Source organism: Coturnix japonica, chromosome 11 (assembly GCF_054131305.1).
Source record: "Coturnix japonica strain WE chromosome 11, WE-NBRP24, whole genome shotgun sequence".
NCBI classification, from domain to species: Eukaryota; Metazoa; Chordata; class Aves; order Galliformes; family Phasianidae; genus Coturnix; species Coturnix japonica.
This window is the reverse complement of record NC_140673.1, coordinates 2,538,007-2,559,195: the sequence shown is the minus strand read 5'-3', so window position 1 is coordinate 2,559,195 and position 21,189 is coordinate 2,538,007. Positions and strand designations below refer to the sequence as shown.

Below are 21,189 nucleotides of genomic sequence, written 5' to 3'. Positions count from 1 at the left end.
AGTAAAAGGCCTTGAGCTGGGGATTTCCAGGTCCATTATGAGTGACCAAACCAGCAAGGATTTAGAAATTCTTTTCCACAACTGGAAGGGCAAACCAGGCAAGACTCTCCCTCCGTCTGCTCCCTAGGAGCAGACCCTACACATCAAAACCACATCAGAGCTAACTCCTTCTGCTTTCCCCTCGTGAGTTACGTTCAATCCAGGGACTGGAGTGGGAAACTGCCATTCCAGTGTGTGTTAAGCAAGGGGGGAGATGGGACACATGGATACTCATTAACCCTTGCACATGAGAACTGTTAAGTTGTGGATGATGGTGTAGTTTAGGGAGTCTCCCCCCAGTTCCCCATTCGGCTAGTCCAACTCATAGACTACTGTGTATATACCCAGCCCTACTTCTGTCCAAGACAACAGACATGAAGCCCATCCTATAGTAGATGAATTACACAATCAAGGGATAATAGCACCTGCAAACTCTCCTGATGACTCTCCTGTATGACAGGTGTGGAAGCCTAATGGAAAATGGGAGACTCACAGGTGCCTGGATGCGAACACTGCCCCTTCAGCAACAGCTGTCCCAAATGTTTCAGAATTGATTGCTGCTCTACAGGAACAGGCTTCTGCCTTTCTGGCTGCTCTTGATGTCTAAGACAGGTTTCTTATGGTCCCCTTGAGGAAGGCAGAGGACAGTCAGTTTGCACTTACTTGAGGGACTGCAGTGCACATTCAGCTGATTACCCCAGGGATACAAACACTCGCCCACTCTGGCGCTCAGAGCATAGGCACGGAGGATGGAGAAGGTTACGTTGGACCACAGTGTCCAGGTTTGTCCCTATGCTGATGACATCCTCATATGGGGGAATGATGTCTTTATGGGAATACCCAAGACGACACAGTGTGGCACCTGAGGAGCCCCGATCCAGCTGGGACACTCTTGGTCTCCTCTAGCCAGGTGCCTGGTTACAGACACAACAGCACTCTCCCACCAGGGCTTCAGAGGCCCTCAAGCCTTTCATCACAGGCCACCTCACACACACACACCAGCTCAGCCAGCTCACACTTTGCAAGCGAGAAATCACCGTGCCTTGCACGCCCACGCTCTCTGCACTTGCTGCCATCACTGACACGGGGATCCACTGCTCCATTCTCTGATCCCAGTAGCTGCACAGAGACCAAACGTGCACAGACCAGACAGCACTCAGCCAGGATAGGGTTAAGGGATAAGGTTTAATCAGATTTCTACATATACAGGATTGGGTGTTTCATCTCTGGGAGCTATTCTACAACTACAGGACAAGGGGAAATGGACTTAAGATGAAAGAGGGTAAATTTAGGTTGGATGTTAGGGGGAAGTTCTTTACTAGGAGCGTTGTGAGGCCCTGGAACAGGCTGCCCAGGGAGGTTGTGGATGCCCCGTCCTTAGAGGTGTTCAAGGCCAGGTTGGATGGGACCTTGGGCAACCTGATCTAGTAATTGTGGAAGGTTGGTGGCCCTGCCAGGCAGGGGGGTTTGGAACTTCATGATCCCTGAAGTCCCTTGCAATCCAGGTCATTCTTCAATTCTGTGATTTAGTTTGTTGTCTCTGGGAGCTGCCTGGTGTTTGCAGCCTCGTGCCTTTCCTCTTCCTGTCCCCTGATGCAGCTGCAGGTGCAAACTCTGCGCAGAGCCCGAAGCGCCATCCTGATGACAGCTGGCATCCGGCGGCGAGCCGCTGCGTGTGGTGCGTCAGTGGTACCTGTTGGGGACAGAGAGCTGTAGGCAAGAGGCAGAGGCACGGCCCTGCCTGCCACCCACCACCATGGAATTTCCCTGGGAGGACTGCACTGCATGTGGCAGGGCACAGAACGCCGCTGGCCTCCGTGCCACTTGGTGGGCATGGCTTTCTGCCCGGGGACGTACCTGGGCCATCCTCCGGTGCATCTCTGAAGCACACGGAGCTCTGTGCACGTTTTCTGGCCTCTGCAGAAACCTGTGTGGAGAGAACAAAACCACAACCCAGTCTGTCACTGCCCGGTGATGCTGTGGGTGCCACGCGCCCAAGGAACGGATTGCCTTTCCAGGCCCCTTTGCTTGAAGGTAAGGCAGGGGTAACAGAAGGGTTCTCCACCCTAATGCGTGGAGCTGGCTGGAAAGGAGACAGCACCAGGCATCTTGCCACAGCGCAAGCTGCAGGCACCTCTCCTGCCTCTGCCTCAATTTCATGCCTGGTACCAACCACACACGCCTTGCTCACCTCGTCCTGAGGGCCCACATCTGCTCCCACACATGCTGACACCTGCTCCTCAGGCCTGGGATCTGCAGCCACAGATGATGCTGAAGATGTGGTCTCCACATCAACTGATGAATTATCAGATGTGCTGGGTGTTAAACTGACTGCCTCTGATGAAGTATCTTCCTCAGAGTAATAATCCCAGTCTTCCTCCACAGCATCCACTTTTGAAGTGCAAAGACGGGAGGGCAGGTGGATGCCCTCATCTGTCTCTGCAGTGTCTCTGGTATTCAGCATGCTCTCAGCAGTGCTAGAAGAACTGCTGCTGTCATCGCTGGAGTCTTCTTGCACAAGTGGCAGTCTACCAGCCAACAATTGGAAATCACCAGAGTCAAGAAATGAGGTATGACCCCTTGATGTTGTGGGCCGGATGGCTGGCATGCCCTGAGTAGCGCTAGCAGTGTTGAAAGCATCACCTCTTGCCTGTAGTCTTAGCTGACTGGGGCTCATCACACTCCTTGGCCAGGAAATATTCCAGTGTGACAACATCCGCTCATTTCTGTCCTCATCAAGAATTCTTCGGAGTGCTGGGATCATATGAGGGCACCCACAGGCCCTCCTGTGGGATCCTACAGGATCCTGGAAACTCCCTGCTTCTTCCAGAGCTTCAGGCATGGCCACAGATGGTTCTTCTCTTTCTCCTCCCTCAGACACTGACAAGAGGAGTGCGGCTGCATTGGCCTCCACTGCAGAGCATGCAGACTCAGAAGAATAGGAGCTTTCTGAATCTTCTTCTGTATCTACATGTGATGCAGACAGAGGCTCCAGGAGAGATGCTGAACACACAGCGTGTGCCTCATCAGATGGGGCAAGAGATGCAACCTGCAGGGTGCCAGATGACTCTCCTGCCGTTTCTATCCCAGCACTCTCTCCTAGTTCTTGCTGCGAATCCTGGACTAGAACATCCCTAGCTGGGGAATCATCAGAGGCAGAGGAGCATTCAGTGTTGGAAGAGGTTGAGTTCTCCTCATCTTCAGGATTGGTTGCTGGCAAGGGCTCGAGGTGTCCTTCAGGCTCAAGGTCTACAGTCAGAGAAGCTGCACATACAGTGCCTGCCTCAACAGGTAAGGCAAGAGATGCGCTGCACAGGTTGCCAGATGACTGTCCCGTGGATTCCTTCTCAGCAGCCTCTTCCAGCTCCTGCAGCTCAACCTGCACTCCAGCATCACTGGTTCGGGAACCACCAGGGGCAGGAATCTGTCCCTCAGCCCTGGATGTCACAGAGCATACGCCCAGTCTTCCCTGAGCAGCGCCGGCAGCGCTGGCACCGTCTGCTGCCGCTCGGGGCACGAGAAGCCTGGGCACGCTCACAGGGTTTGTCCAGCCGGTGTTGCGACTGGACACCTGAGGTCTTCGGGGAAGTGTTGGGAGTCTGACGCTTCTAATGCCGATGGTGCATTCTCTGCCTCGCGCAGCAGGTGCGCAGGCTGCTGCACCAGAACGCCGGGGTGCAGCTGCCGGCATCCCTGGCCGCCTTAAGTGAGGCAGCAAGGATGGCTGAGGCTGTCTCCGTTGCCCGCCGGCACTGCTGCGGGTCACCGACAGCGTGAACTGCCACCCGCCCGCCTGCAAGAGAAGCCGAGGAGAAACACCAGGTGAGCGCGGTCCGTCCCGCTCCCGCCCCACGGAGCACCGAGGGCAGCGCTCATGTGGGCGGTCCCCGCGCCACGCGGGAAGACGTTCGGCCTCGCCTCCCTCGGGCTCCCTACCTGTGCGCGGCGGCTCCCGGAGGCCCGCGAGCTCTCCGGGCCGGGCAGCGGCGGCAGATGGACGCCGTGGAGGGACGAGCCCGGGCTCCGGCTGCCCGGCGGCACCGCTCGCGGCGCCGTGCGGCCCACCTGTGGGGAGAAGGAGGCGTGAGATGGAGGTGGCCAGGTCGCCACCGGCGGCCCGGCCGAGCCCGGCCCCGCTGCTCTCCGCCTGCCTCACCTGGCGGCGTTCCTGCACGCGTGGCAGCCCTGCGTTGGGCTGGGAGTCGTCCTTCTCGCGCTTCTCGCTCATCTCCGCGTCCTCGCACAGAGGCACAGGGAAGCACCCAGGAGCTGCTGCCTCCTCACGGAGCCGCTGTCCTGAGAGTGAGCGGCACTCCCTCCAGGGGACGCTGACCCCTCAAGGCAGCCCCGCGTCACAACGGCCTTCGGGTTCGATGCCGGCCCGCGTCACAAAGCCCTGGCGGTTACGACAGCCCACTGTGACAGCCCTCCGCACGTGCCTGGCAGCCGGCTGCCTGTGACTCAGCGTGGTCCTGATGACGGGCCACGAGCGGTGAGTGGCAGCATGTCGGGGACAGATGGCTATAGGCAAGGGACAGGGCAAGCACTGGGCAATGCCTTGCATGCTCCCCGCCACCACAGCTAGTTGAACTCAGTTGTTCCTTTCTGTGATGTCTCTCCACCCAGTTGTGGACATATCTGGGCCATCTCCTGACGTTCTGTGCTCCTCCTGTGGACTCTGCAGAAACCTGTGAGGCAAGAGCAAATCCACAGCTCTGTAGGTTCCTGGCCAGCAACACTCCACAAGTTCCATGTTATCTTCTGGCTTGTCAGACGTGCCCTTCACATGAAGGCAAGCCAAGTGTTATGGAGAGGATGTCCACCTTTGTGCATGGAACTGGATGGAAAGTAGATATGACCAGGCATCTCCTCACAGTGCACACTCCAGCGTAGCTCCTGGAGTCTGTGCCTTCATTTCACACCTGGTACTGACCACATGGATATTTCTCACCTCGTGCTGATGGCCTTTTACGCTCTTTTGCGTGCAGATGAATGTTCCTCCGGTCTGAGATGTGCAACCAGAGGGGAAGCTGAAGGCACGGTCTTTGCCTCAGCAGATGAAGCATCTGATATGCTTGGTGGGACACTGACTGCTTCAGCAGCATCTTGAGATTGTCTTTCTTCCTCTACAGCCTGCAAGTATAGAGTTTATTAGAGTAAAAACTACAGGGTAAGGGCAGCTGTCAGTGCAGTGTCTCTGGCATCCAGTTGGCTGTGATCTGTGCCAGCAGCATTGGCATCTTGGTCTGTCATCTGTGGTCTGTCCCTGCGCATCGTGCACTCTTAATATACCGAGTACGGGAAGGACCAGAGGCAGGAAACTGGCCATCAGCCCTCGCTGTTGTGATGGAGATACCTTGCATGCCCTGAGCAGTGTTGGCAGCACTGGCACCATCATCAGCTGCTTGGGGCTAAGAAGCCTGGGCTTGCTCGTTCTGTATGCCCTGGACCCATTCCAGCAGGACAACATCTGTTCCTTCCTTGCCCCATCACGGATCCCCAGTTTGCTGGGTGAACTGGAAGATATCCATAGGCCTCCCAGTAGATCTCTCTGGGATCTCACAGCGTTTGTGGTTCTCCCAGAGCTTGTATGGAGAACCCAGACATGGCCACAGCTGTTTGTTCTCTTCCCCCTCCCTCACATGCTGTCGGCGCACTAGCCTCCTCTGGACAGTGTGCAGTCTTGGGAGAAGTTGAGTGTTTTGCACCTCTGGTGACTGAGGCAGACAGACTCAAGTTGCCCTGCAGGCCCTGGGCCTGAGTCCAGAAGAGAAGCTGAACGCGCTGTTTCTGCCTCTTCAGATGGGGCAAGACCTGTGCAACAACAAATCACCAGAAACTGTCCTGCAGTTTCTCCCTCAGTGGGCTCTTCCAGCTCTTGCTGCACAGCCTGCACGCTTATGTCTGAGGTCTGGGAATCACCAGATACCAGAAACTGGCCCTCAGCATTCGCTGTTGTGGTAGAGATGCCAAGCGTGCCCTGAGCAGTGCCGGAAGTGTTGGCATCATCATCTGCTGCTTGGGATCTCCAGTGCCCTGGCCCTTTCACGCTGTTTGGCCAGGACACATTCCATCTGGACAACATCTGGTCCTTTTTCTCCTCATCACGAATTCTGCGGATTGCTGGGATCGTGGCAGAATATCCACAGGCCATCCTGGTGATTTCTCTGGGATCTTGTCTCTTTGGAATAAGTGCAGCCTTGGAAGAAGCTGAATTTTCCACATCTTCAGGCACAGATGGGACAGAGTCTCCTTGTTTGCTCTTTGCCATGACGTGCCTCCCCTTCTGAGCCCTTCTTTGCAGATGGGGAACGTGGTGTAGAGGCTGCACCAGTGCCTCGGGTGCCCTCCCGAGCGTCTGTCCAAGCCATGGGGATCTTACCAGCATTAGTGGCTTGCACCTGGGCAGTTGTTGCTGGTGCTCCCAGGCTGCTGGTGCATGCACCATGCCCCGGTACTGCCAGCTGCACGCCAACTCTTGGGCTTCTGGCTGCAGCGCACAGGGTGCCCTTGCTTGGCTCTAGCGTGCAGAGGCATGAGAACAGTTAGAGTCTTTGAGGGCTGGCGCCCTGCTCTCAGATCTCACTGCCAGGTCTTGGACATGCAAGGTTCCCTGAAGGACCTGGAGAAACTTCTGGGAGTCTGCCGCCTCTAATGCCTATGGCACGTGCTCTGCCTCTTGCAGCAGGTGCGCAGGTTGCTGCTTGCAGAGCAAGCAGCTTATGGGCATTAGAAGATGCTGCTGCATGCTGGGGGTGCAGCTGCCGGCATCCCTGCTCACCTTAAGTGAGGCAGCAAGGATGGCTGAGGCTGTCTCCTTTGCCCGCAGGCACTGCTGCGGGTCACTGACAGCGTGAACTCCCACCAGCCTGCAAGAGAAGCCGAGTTAGAAACACCAAGTGAGCGCGGTCCTTCCAGCTCACGCCCCACAGAACGCTCAGCCACGGGCATCTGCTGCCCGGCTCCCCATAGCCAAACCGGCAGAGGACGGTCCCCATATGGCAGCCCCCACGGCCCTACTGTGGCAGCTCTGCTCACATGCCTGGGCAGCTGGCTGGCTGCGGCTCAGCCTCATCCTGATGACAGCTGGCCACCAGCAGCAAGTTGCAGTGTGTGATGCGGCAGTGGCTCCTGTGGAGGACAGAGAGCTGTAGGCAGGGGGCAGATACCTGTAGGCTAGGGGCAGGGCAAGCACCAGGCAAGGCCCTACCTGCCTCCAGTCACCACAGCTTTCCCCTGGGAGAGGTGGCCTTGGCACAGCAGTACTCTGTACACAGAGCTGCTCACTGGGCTGGTTGGGGTCGGCAGGCCCTCACTGGGATGTCTCTTCACTTGGGGACATACCTTGGCTTGCTCATGCTATGCAGCCAGGATGTGTTCCTACTGGACAACAATATCCTCCCCCCTGCTTCCCGCCATGTCCTATCACTACACTTGCAATAAGTTTATTCACCTGAAGTTTCTAAACTCCCTTGAAATATCGGAAGTTCACAATGAGGTCTCCCTGCAGCCTTCCCTTTTCTGGGCTGAACAATCCTGGAAAACGCATGTATATGTATATATATGCGTATGTATGTATGTGTATATACATGCATATTTACAAAACAAGTGATTTCTTCCCCCCCACCAAGTTACGCGCAGCCTGTCCCTGAGCAGTGTCTGCCCCCTCCCTGGCCAGATCCGCACAGTTTTATTTGCTTTTGTATGATGTCATATGGTGTGAGTGCCCCTTCCTGTTCCTTGTCCCCTCCCAGCCCCCTCGCTGGCAGGACAGTAGGAGAAGCTGAGGAACAGAAACATCCTTGGCTCTGTACATCATGGCTCAGCAACAACCAAAGCTCTGATGCGCTATCGGCATTCTTCTCCTAAAGCCAAAACATGGCATCACACCAGACACTGTTAAGAAAATCAGCTTCTTAATTTTAGTCTAGACAGATCAACAGGAGGAAAGGAAGATTTGCTTTTCCAGAATAAGCAACAGAGGAAAGGTCAAGAACAAGTGAAGAAACAAACAAGCTAAAGCTATCAACCATTTCCAAAAACATTTTGATGAATTAAAACCTACACCACCGAAAACACGTGACTTGAGTCTAACTTCATTTCTGCTCTGAAAAAATCACTCTGTCTTTTTCTAGTTCCTTCTTAAGTTTCTTGTTTTATTGTACCCTGCTCTCAGCCTTAAACTCATTTATTCTCACTAACAAGGAAGGACATGTTAAGGAAGTAAAGGTTGGGGGCACCTTGGGTTGTAGTGACCACGAGATGGTGGAGTTCAAGATCCAGAGTGGAAGAAGCAAGGTAAAAAGTAGGATTGCTACCCTGGACTTCAGGAGAGCCAACACTGGTCTCTTCCGGGACCTGCTTGGCGCTATCCCGTGGGCTAGGTGTTAGAAGGTAAGGGGGCCTTTGAGAGCTGGTCAGCATTTAAACAGCGCTACTTCCAAGCTCAGGATCAGTACATCCATCTGACTACGAAATCGGGAAGGGGTGGCAGGAGACCTGTGTGGATGAGCAAGGAGCTCATGCACAAACTCAAAGGGAAGAAGAAGGTCCATGAATGTGGAAAAAGGGTCTGACCACTTGGGAATAATATAGGAATGTTGTCATGGCCTGCAGGGATGTGATGAGGAAAGCTAAAGCCACCTGGAATTGAATCTGCCTAAAGTGATAACGGATAATAAAAAAGGCTTTTTAAAGTAAGTTAACAGCAAAAGGAAGACTAGGGAGAACGAGGGTCCCCTACTAAGTGAGGGGGGTGTTCTTGTAACAGGGGGATGCTGAGAAGGCAGAGTTACTGAATACCTCCTTTGCTTCTGTCTTCAGTGAAAAGGCTCTCCCTCTGGAATCCCAGACCCTGGAGGTTAGTGAGAGGGTCTGGGGAATGGGAGACTTCCCTTTAGTCAGGGAAGAGGTGGTCCGTGAGCTCCTAGGTGACACTGAGTTCCATAAATCCATGGGGCCTGATGGGTTGCATCCACAGGTGCTGAGGGAGCTGGCGGAAGTGATTGCTGAACCGCTCTCTCCATCATCTTAGAGAGGTCTTGGAGAATGGGGGAGGTCCCTGAAGACTGGAGGATAGCCAGTGTCACTCCAGTCTTCAAAAAGGGCAGGAAGGATGATCCAGGTAGTTATAGGCCAGTCAGCCTCACCTCTGTCCCTGGAAAGGTGATGGAACAGGTTGTGCTGGATGCCATCTCCAAACAATTGGAAGAAAAGGAGGTTATCAGGAGTAGCCATCATGGGTTCACCAGGGGGAAGTCATGCTCAACCAACGTGGTAGCCTTCTATGACATTGTCACTGGCTGGGTGGGGAGAGGGCGGTAGATGTAGTCTACCTTGATTTCAGCATGGCATTTGATACTCTTTCCCACAGCATCCTTATAACAAAGCTGAGGAAGTGTGGGCTAGATGAGTGGACGGTGAAGTTTGAGAGCTTGCTGGATGGCAGAGCTCAGAGCATTGTCATTGGTGGTGCAAAGTCTGTTTGGAAACCTGTAACTAGCGGCGTTCCCCTGGGGCTGGTGCTGAGTCTGGTCTTGTTCAACACCTTCATCAATGACCTTGACAAGGGGATAGTGACCACCCTCAGCAAGTTTGCTGGTGATACGAAGCTGGGAGGATTGGCTGACATGCCTGAAGGCTGTGCTGCCATTCAGTGAGACCTGGACAGGCTGGAGAGCTGGGCAGTAAGAAACCGGATGAGGTTTAACAAATGCAAGTGAGGAGTCTTGCACCTAGGGAGAAATAATTGCATGCACCGGTACAGGCTGGGGGAAGACCTGCTGGAGAGGAGCTCTGCTGAGAGGGACCTGGGCGTCCTGGTGGACGACAGGTTGGCCATGAGCCAGCAGTGTGCCCTTGTAGCCAAACAGGCCAATGGCATTCTGGGGTGCATTAAAAAGAGCGTGTCCAGCAGGTTGAGGGAGATGATCCTCCTCATCTACTCTGCCTGGTGAGGCCTCATCTGGAATACTGTATCTAGTTCTGGGCTGCTCAGTACAAAGAAGACAGGGATCTCTTGGAAAGAGTCCAGCGGAGGGCCACAGAGATGGTGAAGGGCCCAGAGCATCTCCCCTATGAGGAGAGACTAAGTGAACTGGGTCTGTTTAGCCTTGAGTTAAGAATGCTGAGAGGGGGTTTGATCCAGGTCTATAAATACCTGAGATGTGGGGTCATAGTTGTGATGCTGGTCCCCTTTCGGTAGTGTGCGGGGACAGGACTAGGGGTAATGGGAAGAAACTACAGCATAGGAAGTTCTGCACGAAGAACGAAGAAGTGTGGAAGAACTTCTTTATGGTGAGGGTGACAGAGCACTGGAACAGGCTGCCCAGGGAGGTGGTGGACTCTCCTCTGGAGATATTCAAGACCCGACTGGATGCCTACATGTGCAACGTGGTGTAGGGAGCCTGCTTTGGCAGGGGGATTGGACTCGATGATCTCTAGAAGTCCCTTGCAACCCCTACAATTCTGTGATTCTGTGATTCTGTGAGATGTGGATCCTCTGGGGGACAGATGGCCATAGGTATGGGACAGGACGGGCACTGTATTCTGAAAATGTCAAGGGACTTCTCCTGGTGTGGAAGCCTAATGGGAAGTGGGAGACTTATAGGCACCTGGATGCCAACACTGCCCCTTCAGCAACAGCTGTCCCAAATGTTTCAGAATTGATTGCTGCTCTACAGAAACAGGCTCCTGCCTTTCTGGCTGCTCTTGATGTCTAAGACAGGTTTCTTATTGTCCCCTTGAGGAAGGCGGAGGACAGTCAGTTTGCATTTACTTGGAGGGACTGCAGTGCACATTCAGCTGATTACCCCAGGGGTACAAACACTCACCCACTCTGGTGCTCAGAGCATAGGCACGGAGGATGGAGAAGATTATGTTGGACCACGGTGTCCGGGTTTGTCCCTATGCTGATGACATCCTCATATGGGGGAATGATGTCTTTGTGGGAATACCCAAGACTACACAGTGTGGCACCTGAGGAGCCCCGATCCAGCTGGGACACTCTTGGTGTCCTCTAGCCAGGGCTTCAGAGACCTTCAACCCTTTCATCACAGGCCACCTCACACACACAGCAGCTCAGCCAGCTCACACTTTGCAAGCGAGAAATCACCGTGCCTTGCACGCCCACGCTCTCTGCACTTGCTGCCATCACTGACACGGGGATCCACTGCTCCATTCTCTGATCCCAGTAGCTGCACAGAGACCAAACGTGCACAGACCAGACAGCACTCAGCCAGGATAGGGTTAAGGGATAAGGTTTAATCAGATTTCTACATATACAGGATTGGGTGTTTCATCTCTGGGAGCTATTCTACAACTACAGGACAAGGGGAAATGGACTTAAGATGAAAGAGGGTAAATTTAGGTTGGATGTTAGGGGGAAGTTCTTTACTAGGAGCGTTGTGAGGCCCTGGAACAGGCTGCCCAGGGAGGTTGTGGATGCCCCGTCCTTGGAGGTGTTCAAGGCCAGGTTGGATGGGGCCCTGGGCAACCTGATCTAGTAATTGTGGAAGGTTGGTGGCCCTGCCAGGCGGGGGGGTTGGAACTTCATGATCCTTGGGGTCCCTTCCAACCCAGGTCATTCTTTGATTCTGTGATTTAGTTTTTTGTCTCCTGGAGCTGCCTGGTGTTTGCAGCCTCCTGCCTTTCCTCTTGCTGTCCCCTGATGCAGCAGCAGCAGCAGCTGCAAACTCTGCACAGAGCCCGAAGTGCCATCCTGATGACAGCTGGCATCTGTCGGCGAGCCGCTGCGTGTGGTGCGGCAGCGGTACCTGTGGGGGACAGAGAGTTGTAGGCAAGGGGCAGAGGCACGGCCCTGCCTGCCACCCACCACCATGGAATTTCCCTGGGAGGACTGCACTGCATGTGGCAGGGCACGGAATGCCGCCAGGCTCCGTGCCACTTGGTGGGCCACCTGAGCTCGGTAGGCCCCTCCCTGGGATGGCTTTCTGCCCGGGGACATACCTGGATCATCCTCCAGTGGATCTCTGAAGGACACAGACTTCTCTGTATCTCTTCTGCCCTCTGCAGAAACCTGTGTGGGGACAGCAAAACCACAGCCCTGTAGGCTCCTGCGCAGCAACATTCCAGATGCCAGGGCCCCATGGAAGAAGGATACCTCCCTCCTGGCTTGTCAAACATGCCCCTGGCTTGAGGGAGATGTTATGGAGGGGATGTCCACCCTTGTGCACAGAAGATGGCTTGAAAGGGGACAGCACCAGGCATCGCCCCACAGTGTACACTCTGGCATAGCTCCTGCCTGTGCTCTGATTTCACACCTGGTGCTGACCAAGTGCACTTTCCTCACCTTCTGTTCATCGCCTGTAGTTTCTGGTCCTTCGCATGCATCCACAGGGGAAGTTGAAGGCGTGGTCTTGACTTCATCAGATGAGGAACCTGAAATGCTTGGTGGTACACTTACTTCTCCCTCACACTCTGGCAGGAAGAAGGGTGTTTCACTGGCCACCTCTTCGTCCTCAGGAACTGATGCAGGGAAAGGCTCAAGCAGTCCTGCAGGCCCATGACCTGCGTCCAGAACAGAAGCTGAATGCCCTGTTTCTGCACTGTCCTGTGCTGCTTCGGGCATGCTCCTGTTTGGCCAGCAGATGTTCCAGGTGGACAAGATCTGTTCCTTCCTCACGTCAACAGAAATTCTCAAGGTTGCTGGGTGTACTGGAGAACGCCCATAGGCCTCAATGCTGATCTCTATGGGATCTTGCAATTTTGGTGCTCCTCCCAGAGCTTGTGTGGATGATTCTGGAACAGTCATTGCTGCTGCTTCTTTTTCTTCTTCCTCACATGCTGACAGCAGTGGTTCTGTGTTGGCCTCCTCTAAACAGTGCTCAGTCTCAAAAGAATCTGACTTATCCAGATCTGCTGGCACCGATGCATGCAGAGGCTCAAGGTATCCTGAAGGCCCAGAAGCTGCATCCAGAACAGAAGCTGAACACACCTTTTCTGCATCAACAGATGCGGCAAGACACGCACTCTGCAGGTCACCACATGACTGTCCTGCAGTTTCTGTCTCAGCAATCTCTTCCACATCATGCTGTGCATCCCGCACTCCAGCATCCCAGGACTGGAACATCAGGGCAGGAAACCAGCCCTCCACCCTCGATGTTGTGGTACAGAGGTTCAGCATTCCCTGGGCAGTGTCAGTGGCATCAGCACTGTCTTCGGTTGCTTGAGACCTCAGCAGCCTGGGCATGGTCATGCTGTTTGGCTGGAATGCGTTCGAACTGGACAGCATCTGTTCCTTCTTTGCTTCATCCCGGATTCTCCGGATTGCTGGATGAACTGGAGGACATCCATACTCCTTCCCACACACCTCTCTGGAATCTTGTAATCTCTGTGCTTCTCCCAGAGATTGGTTGGAGAACTCAGGCATGGGTTCTGCCACGTTGCTCTCCTCTGGAAAGCATTCAGCCTTGGAAGAAGTTGAGTTCTCCCCATCTTCAGGATTGGTTGCTGGGAAGGGCTCGAGGTGTCCTTCAGGCTCAAGGTCTGCAGCCAGAGAAGCTGCACATACAGTGTCTGCCTCAACAGATAAGGCAAGAGATGCGCTCCACAGGTTGCCAGATGACCGTCCCGTGGACTCCTTCTGAGCAGCATCTTCCAGCTCCTGCAGCTCAACCTGCACTCCAGCATAGCTGGTTTGGGAACCGCCGGGGGCAGGAATCTGTCCCTCAGCCCTGGATGTCACAGAGCATACGCCCAGTCTTCCCTGAGCAGAGCCAGCAGCGCTGGCACCGTCTGCTGCCGCTCGGGGCACGAGAAGCCTGGGCACGCTCACAGGGTTTGTCCAGCCGGTGTTGCGACTGGACACCTGAGGTCTTCGGGGAAGTGTTGGGAGTCTGACGCTTCTAATGCCGCTGGTGCATTCTCTGCCTCGCGCAGCAGGTGCGCAGGCTGCTGCTTGCAGAGCAGGCAGCTTACAGACATTAGAACGCCGGGGTGCAGCTGCCGGCATCCCTGGCCGCCTTAAGTGAGGCAGCAAGGATGGCTGAGGCTGTCTCCGTTGCCCGCCGGCACTGCTGCGGCTCACCGACAGCGTGAACTGCCACCCGCCCGCCTGCAAGAGAAGCCGAGGAGAAACACCAGGTGAGCGCGGTCCGTCCCGCTCCCGCCCCACGGAGCACCGAGGGCAGCGCTCATGTGGGCGGTCCCCGCGCCACGCGGGAAGACGTTCGGCCTCGCCTCCCTCGGGCTCCCTACCTGTGCGCGGCGGCTCCCGGAGGCCCGCGAGCTCTCCGGGCCGGGCAGCGGCGGCAGATGGACGCCGTGGAGGGACGAGCCCGGGCTCCGGCTGCCCGGCGGCACCGCTCGCGGCGCCGTGCGGCCCACCTGTGGGGAGAAGGAGGCGTGAGATGGAGGTGGCCAGGTCGCCACCGGCGGCCCGGCCGAGCCCGGCCCCGCTGCTCTCCGCCTGCCTCACCTGGCGGCGTTCCTGCACGCGTGGCAGCCCTGCGTTGGGCTGGGAGTCGTCCTTCTCGCGCTTCTCGCTCATCTCCGCGTCCTCGCACAGAGGCACAGGGAAGCACCCAGGAGCTGCTGCCTCCTCACGGAGCCGCTGTCCTGAGAGTGAGCGGCACTCCCTCCAGGGGACGCTGACCCCTCAAGGCAGCCCCGCGTCACAACGGCCTTCGGGTTCGATGCCGGCCCGCGTCACAAAGCCCCGGCGCGGGGCTCCCCTCGGGCATCTCCACGGCCGCCACCGGACCTTTCCCAGCGGCGCCATCGCTGTCGCTGACGGGCTCGCCCTCGGCTGCGCTGGGGCCGTGGAACCGGCTGGAAGCGGCCGCGTCCGGCACGGAGCGGCCCCTGTCCTCGTCTCGTTGCCCAGCCTGGCCAAGTACCCCCGGCCCAAGCGGCTCGTCCGCACCTCAGCCCTTTCTTCGTGTTGCAGTTCTCCAGGACCCGTTTAGAGCACGGATCTGTCGCGCTCTGTGGAGGAGCCTGTGCTGGAGTAGATGGATGTGGCCTGAAGGACTGAGGCTGCAATCCGTGGAGAGCCACCTGAGGAGCAAAGTGCTGGACGCAGCTTATTTCTCTAGAGATGAGCACACTGTGGAGCAAGAGTTGTGGTGGGAGCTGCACCTCATAATGAGACTCATGATGGAGCAGTCTGTGCCAGAATAACTTTTCTCCTTGGCTTGAATCCAGATTGATTCTTGACAAACTGCAGTCTGTGTGAAGTCCTCATAGGATCACTTTGGGAAGGAGTGCATCCCAGAGGAGGGGCTTCATGCTGGAGCTGGGGACAAGGTGAATGAACCAGCTGCAGAGTTGAAGCTTCATTATGTGTCCACAATACCTAATTTCCCAGTTCCTGCAGTCAGTTTATTTCTTAAACAGCTCATGGCTGCCCCAGGGCACATAAATTTCAGGATATGTTTCGGAGTAGACCTTTGCCTAATTAGCTATCAACTTGGGGACTTAAAAGGAATGTGAATTATTTAGGCCACTGTTGAATAAAGAGGTTATGAGCTAAGTTTTGTCAAAATACTGAGAAACAGCTTCTCACATCAATTGCATTTTCACAGAATCACACAGAATCACAGAATGGCTTGGGTTGGAAGAGACCTCAAGGATCATGAATCTCCAACCTCCCCCACCACAGACAGGGCCACCAGCCTCCATGTTTAATACCAGACCAGGCTGCCCAGAGCCCCATCAGACACCTTGTACACGTCTAGAGATGGGGCATCCGCAGCCTCTCTGAGCAGCTGTTCCAGCACCTCACCACTCTAGTAGCAAAGACCTTCCCTCACATCCAACCTAAATCTTCCCTCCTTCAACTCCTGGCTTGTCAAACATGCCCCTGGCTTGAAATGCAATCCTCTTCAGCTTGCAGCATTTAATTGGTGTCACAGATGGGGTCCCCATTCAGAAGGTGCTAATTGACAAGTGAAACAAGACTGGGACCCAGGAATGCACAGGCTTGAACTGATTGAAAGTTCCTCCCTCCTACTTCCTCCGTGTTGTGGTACTTCCTGCTGAGCAGGGCAGCAAAACCACAGCAGATGGGTGAACTCATGAGTAGCCGGTACTGTGTTGAACTAAAGTTGATTAAAAGTTCCTCCCTTTTCATGTCATAGGTACTCTCCCCTGAGTGGGGCAATGAAACCTGAGTAGCTGATACTAAGCACGGAAGGAGGGATGGGCAATTCTAATAGCCTGGAGCGTATTTTGAAAATGTTGTGGGACTTCAGTTCTTGTCTTGCTCTGCTGGGGCTTGACTGGGCAAGACATAATTGGTAGAACCCACAGGCAATATGTGAATGGGCAGCAGACTTAAGGGCAGAATGGAAATATTACTGAAGAAAAGGGAAAGCATCAGTTTGTGCAGTACTCGGGGCAGTGCTGGTCACAGCTCCGGAGTGCCGTGGGCAGCAATGATTCTCAGGAGCCAGCATTACCTCCTCCTTGCAGGAGACAGTAGGAAAACTACAAGAGCAGCTGGTTGAGGAGCAGCAGCAGTCTCAGTAACTGGAAGTGCTGATGAAGTGCTTGGGGAAGGAAAAGGAGGGGCCTTCTGCCTCAGCTCTATCCCAGCACCCAACTAGCACAGGCTCAGGATAGGCTCAGAAAATTCATCCCTCCAGGCTAGTGAGACCTCAAATTAAGGTGGAATACAACTGTGATGAGGAGCACAGGGGACATCAGCTGACCATTACAAGCAAGGAAACAATGTACTCACTGGAGAAGTATAACAGGAATGCTAAGCAGATGGAGACAGAATATGTGTAGAGTTTCCCTATTGGGGGGGGAACTGTGTACTGTTAAGTGAGAAGGCAGAAGGTTTCTTCCTAACCACCAGGAACAATCAAGCCCCACAACCCCTGTCCCAGAGGGCAGCTTATTGGGCAGGAAGAACCATGAGTAAAAGGCCTTGAGCTGGGGATTTCCAGGTCCATTATGAGTGACCAAACCAGCAAGGATTTAGAAATTCTTTTCCACAACTGGAAGGGCAAACCAGGCAAGACTCTCCCTCCGTCTGCTCCCTAGGAGCAGACCCTACACATCAAAACCACATCAGAGCTAACTCCTTCTGCTTTCCCCTCGTGAGTTACGTTCAATCCAGGGACTGGAGTGGGAAACTGCCATTCCAGTGTGTGTTAAGCAAGGGGGGAGATGGGACACATGGATACTCATTAACCCTTGCACATGAGAACTGTTAAGTTGTGGATGATGGTGTAGTTTAGGGAGTCTCCCCCCAGTTCCCCATTCGGCTAGTCCAACTCATAGACTACTGTGTATATACCCAGCCCTACTTCTGTCCAAGACAACAGACATGAAGCCCATCCTATAGTAGATGAATTACACAATCAAGGGATAATAGCACCTGCAAACTCTCCTGATGACTCTCCTGTATGACAGGTGTGGAAGCCTAATGGAAAATGGGAGACTCACAGGTGCCTGGATGCGAACACTGCCCCTTCAGCAACAGCTGTCCCAAATGTTTCAGAATTGATTGCTGCTCTACAGGAACAGGCTTCTGCCTTTCTGGCTGCTCTTGATGTCTAAGACAGGTTTCTTATGGTCCCCTTGAGGAAGGCAGAGGACAGTCAGTTTGCACTTACTTGAGGGACTGCAGTGCACATTCAGCTGATTACCCCAGGGATACAAACACTCGCCCACTCTGGCGCTCAGAGCATAGGCACGGAGGATGGAGAAGGTTACGTTGGACCACAGTGTCCAGGTTTGTCCCTATGCTGATGACATCCTCATATGGGGGAATGATGTCTTTATGGGAATACCCAAGACGACACAGTGTGGCACCTGAGGAGCCCCGATCCAGCTGGGACACTCTTGGTCTCCTCTAGCCAGGTGCCTGGTTACAGACACAACAGCACTCTCCCACCAGGGCTTCAGAGGCCCTCAAGCCTTTCATCACAGGCCACCTCACACACACACACCAGCTCAGCCAGCTCACACTTTGCAAGCGAGAAATCACCGTGCCTTGCACGCCCACGCTCTCTGCACTTGCTGCCATCACTGACACGGGGATCCACTGCTCCATTCTCTGATCCCAGTAGCTGCACAGAGACCAAACGTGCACAGACCAGACAGCACTCAGCCAGGATAGGGTTAAGGGATAAGGTTTAATCAGATTTCTACATATACAGGATTGGGTGTTTCATCTCTGGGAGCTATTCTACAACTACAGGACAAGGGGAAATGGACTTAAGATGAAAGAGGGTAAATTTAGGTTGGATGTTAGGGGGAAGTTCTTTACTAGGAGCGTTGTGAGGCCCTGGAACAGGCTGCCCAGGGAGGTTGTGGATGCCCCGTCCTTAGAGGTGTTCAAGGCCAGGTTGGATGGGACCTTGGGCAACCTGATCTAGTAATTGTGGAAGGTTGGTGGCCCTGCCAGGCAGGGGGGTTTGGAACTTCATGATCCCTGAAGTCCCTTGCAATCCAGGTCATTCTTCAATTCTGTGATTTAGTTTGTTGTCTCTGGGAGCTGCCTGGTGTTTGCAGCCTCGTGCCTTTCCTCTTCCTGTCCCCTGATGCAGCTGCAGGTGCAAACTCTGCGCAGAGCCCGAAGCGCCATCCTGATGACAGCTGGCATCCGGCGGCGAGCCGCTGCGTGTGGTGCGTCAGTGGTACCTGTTGGGGACAGAGAGCTGTAGGCAAGAGGCAGAGGCACGGCCCTGCCTGCCACCCACCACCATGGAATTTCCCTGGGAGGACTGCACTGCATGTGGCAGGGCACAGAACGCCGCTGGCCTCCGTGCCACTTGGTGGGCATGGCTTTCTGCCCGGGGACGTACCTGGGCCATCCTCCGGTGCATCTCTGAAGCACACGGAGCTCTGTGCACGTTTTCTGGCCTCTGCAGAAACCTGTGTGGAGAGAACAAAACCACAACCCAGTCTGTCACTGCCCGGTGATGCTGTGGGTGCCACGCGCCCAAGGAACGGATTGCCTTTCCAGGCCCCTTTGCTTGAAGGTAAGGCAGGGGTAACAGAAGGGTTCTCCACCCTAATGCGTGGAGCTGGCTGGAAAGGAGACAGCACCAGGCATCTTGCCACAGCGCAAGCTGCAGGCACCTCTCCTGCCTCTGCCTCAATTTCATGCCTGGTACCAACCACACACGCCTTGCTCACCTCGTCCTGAGGGCCCACATCTGCTCCCACACATGCTGACACCTGCTCCTCAGGCCTGGGATCTGCAGCCACAGATGATGCTGAAGATGTGGTCTCCACATCAACTGATGAATTATCAGATGTGCTGGGTGTTAAACTGACTGCCTCTGATGAAGTATCTTCCTCAGAGTAATAATCCCAGTCTTCCTCCACAGCATCCACTTTTGAAGTGCAAAGACGGGAGGGCAGGTGGATGCCCTCATCTGTCTCTGCAGTGTCTCTGGTATTCAGCATGCTCTCAGCAGTGCTAGAAGAACTGCTGCTGTCATCGCTGGAGTCTTCTTGCACAAGTGGCAGTCTACCAGCCAACAATTGGAAATCACCAGAGTCAAGAAATGAGGTATGACCCCTTGATGTTGTGGGCCGGATGGCTGGCATGCCCTGAGTAGCGCTAGCAGTGTTGAAAGCATCACCTCTTGCCTGTAGTCTTAGCTGACTGGGGCTCATCACACTCCTTGGCCAGGAAATATTCCAGTGTGACAACATCCGCTCATTTCTGTCCTCATCAAGAATTCTTCGGAGTGCTGGGATCATATGAGGGCACCCACAGGCCCTCCTGTGGGATCCTACAGGATCCTGGAAACTCCCTGCTTCTTCCAGAGCTTCAGGCATGGCCACAGATGGTTCTTCTCTTTCTCCTCCCTCAGACACTGACAAGAGGAGTGCGGCTGCATTGGCCTCCACTGCAGAGCATGCAGACTCAGAAGAATAGGAGCTTTCTGAATCTTCTTCTGTATCTACATGTGATGCAGACAGAGGCTCCAGGAGAGATGCTGAACACACAGCGTGTGCCTCATCAGATGGGGCAAGAGATGCAACCTGCAGGGTGCCAGATGACTCTCCTGCCGTTTCTATCCCAGCACTCTCTCCTAGTTCTTGCTGCGAATCCTGGACTAGAACATCCCTAGCTGGGGAATCATCAGAGGCAGAGGAGCATTCAGTGTTGGAAGAGGTTGAGTTCTCCTCATCTTCAGGATTGGTTGCTGGCAAGGGCTCGAGGTGTCCTTCAGGCTCAAGGTCTACAGTCAGAGAAGCTGCACATACAGTGCCTGCCTCAACAGGTAAGGCAAGAGATGCGCTGCACAGGTTGCCAGATGACTGTCCCGTGGATTCCTTCTCAGCAGCCTCTTCCAGCTCCTGCAGCTCAACCTGCACTCCAGCATCACTGGTTCGGGAACCACCAGGGGCAGGAATCTGTCCCTCAGCCCTGGATGTCACAGAGCCTATGCCCAGTCTTCCCTGAGCAGCGCCGGCAGCGCTGGCACCGTCTGCTGCCGCTCGGGGCACGAGAAGCCTGGGCACGCTCACAGGGTTTGTCCAGCCGGTGTTGCGACTGGACACCTGAGGTCTTCGGGGAAGTGTTGGGAGTCTGACGCTTCTAATGCCGATGGTGCATTCTCTGCCTCGCGCAGCAGGTGCGCAGGCTGCTGCACCAGAACGCCGGGGTGCAGCTGCCGGCATCCCTGGCCGCCTTAAGTGAGGCAGCAAGGATGGCTGAGGCTGTCTCCGTTGCCCGCCGGCACTGCTGCGGGTCACCGACAGCGTGAACTGCCACCCGCCCGCCTGCAAGAGAAGCCGAGGAGAAACACCAGGTGAGCGCGGTCCGTCCCGCTCCCGCCCCACGGAGCACCGAGGGCAGCGCTCATGTGGGCGGTCCCCGCGCCACGCGGGAAGACGTTCGGCCTCGCCTCCCTCGGGCTCCCTACCTGTGCGCGGCGGCTCCCGGAGGCCCGCGAGCTCTCCGGGCCGGGCAGCGGCGGCAGATGGACGCCGTGGAGGGACGAGCCCGGGCTCCGGCTGCCCGGCGGCACCGCTCGCGGCGCCGTGCGGCCCACCTGTGGGGAGAAGGAGGCGTGAGATGGAGGTGGCCAGGTCGCCACCGGCGGCCCGGCCGAGCCCGGCCCCGCTGCTCTCCGCCTGCCTCACCTGGCGGCGTTCCTGCACGCGTGGCAGCCCTGCGTTGGGCTGGGAGTCGTCCTTCTCGCGCTTCTCGCTCAT

At 55.3% G+C, this 21,189-nt stretch overlaps 4 protein-coding genes across 4 annotated transcripts; all 4 read right to left on the bottom strand.

The window, feature by feature from the left end:
- Window positions 1-1,205: 1,205 nt before the first annotated feature.
- LOC146758915 (uncharacterized) lies at window positions 1,206-4,666 on the bottom strand. Its single transcript, XM_085511973.1, has one exon. The coding sequence runs from the start codon at window positions 4,265-4,267 to the stop codon at window positions 1,553-1,555; it is 2,715 nt and encodes a 904-aa protein (XP_085368099.1). The 5' UTR covers window positions 4,268-4,666; the 3' UTR covers window positions 1,206-1,552.
- Window positions 4,667-5,007: 341 nt separating this feature from the next.
- Window positions 5,008-6,810, bottom strand: LOC146758914 (uncharacterized). Its single transcript, XM_085511929.1, is given in 7 exon segments — window positions 5,008-5,172; window positions 5,873-6,310; window positions 6,312-6,549; window positions 6,551-6,586; window positions 6,588-6,658; window positions 6,660-6,794; window positions 6,796-6,810. Coding segments are annotated over 7 exon segments (1,098 nt in total).
- Window positions 6,811-11,281: 4,471 nt separating this feature from the next.
- LOC146758913 (uncharacterized) lies at window positions 11,282-14,548 on the bottom strand. Its single transcript, XM_085511928.1, has 3 exons — window positions 12,350-14,548; window positions 12,007-12,076; window positions 11,282-11,813 (listed from the first exon to the last, which is right to left on the bottom strand). Exons 1-3 carry the CDS (start codon window positions 14,546-14,548, stop codon window positions 11,641-11,643), a joined length of 2,442 nt encoding a protein of 813 aa, XP_085368054.1. The 3' UTR covers window positions 11,282-11,640.
- Window positions 14,549-18,127: 3,579 nt separating this feature from the next.
- Window positions 18,128-20,967, bottom strand: LOC146758912 (uncharacterized). Its single transcript, XM_085511910.1, has one exon. The coding sequence runs from the start codon at window positions 20,650-20,652 to the stop codon at window positions 18,475-18,477; it is 2,178 nt and encodes a 725-aa protein (XP_085368036.1). The 5' UTR covers window positions 20,653-20,967; the 3' UTR covers window positions 18,128-18,474.
- Window positions 20,968-21,189: the final 222 nt, after the last annotated feature.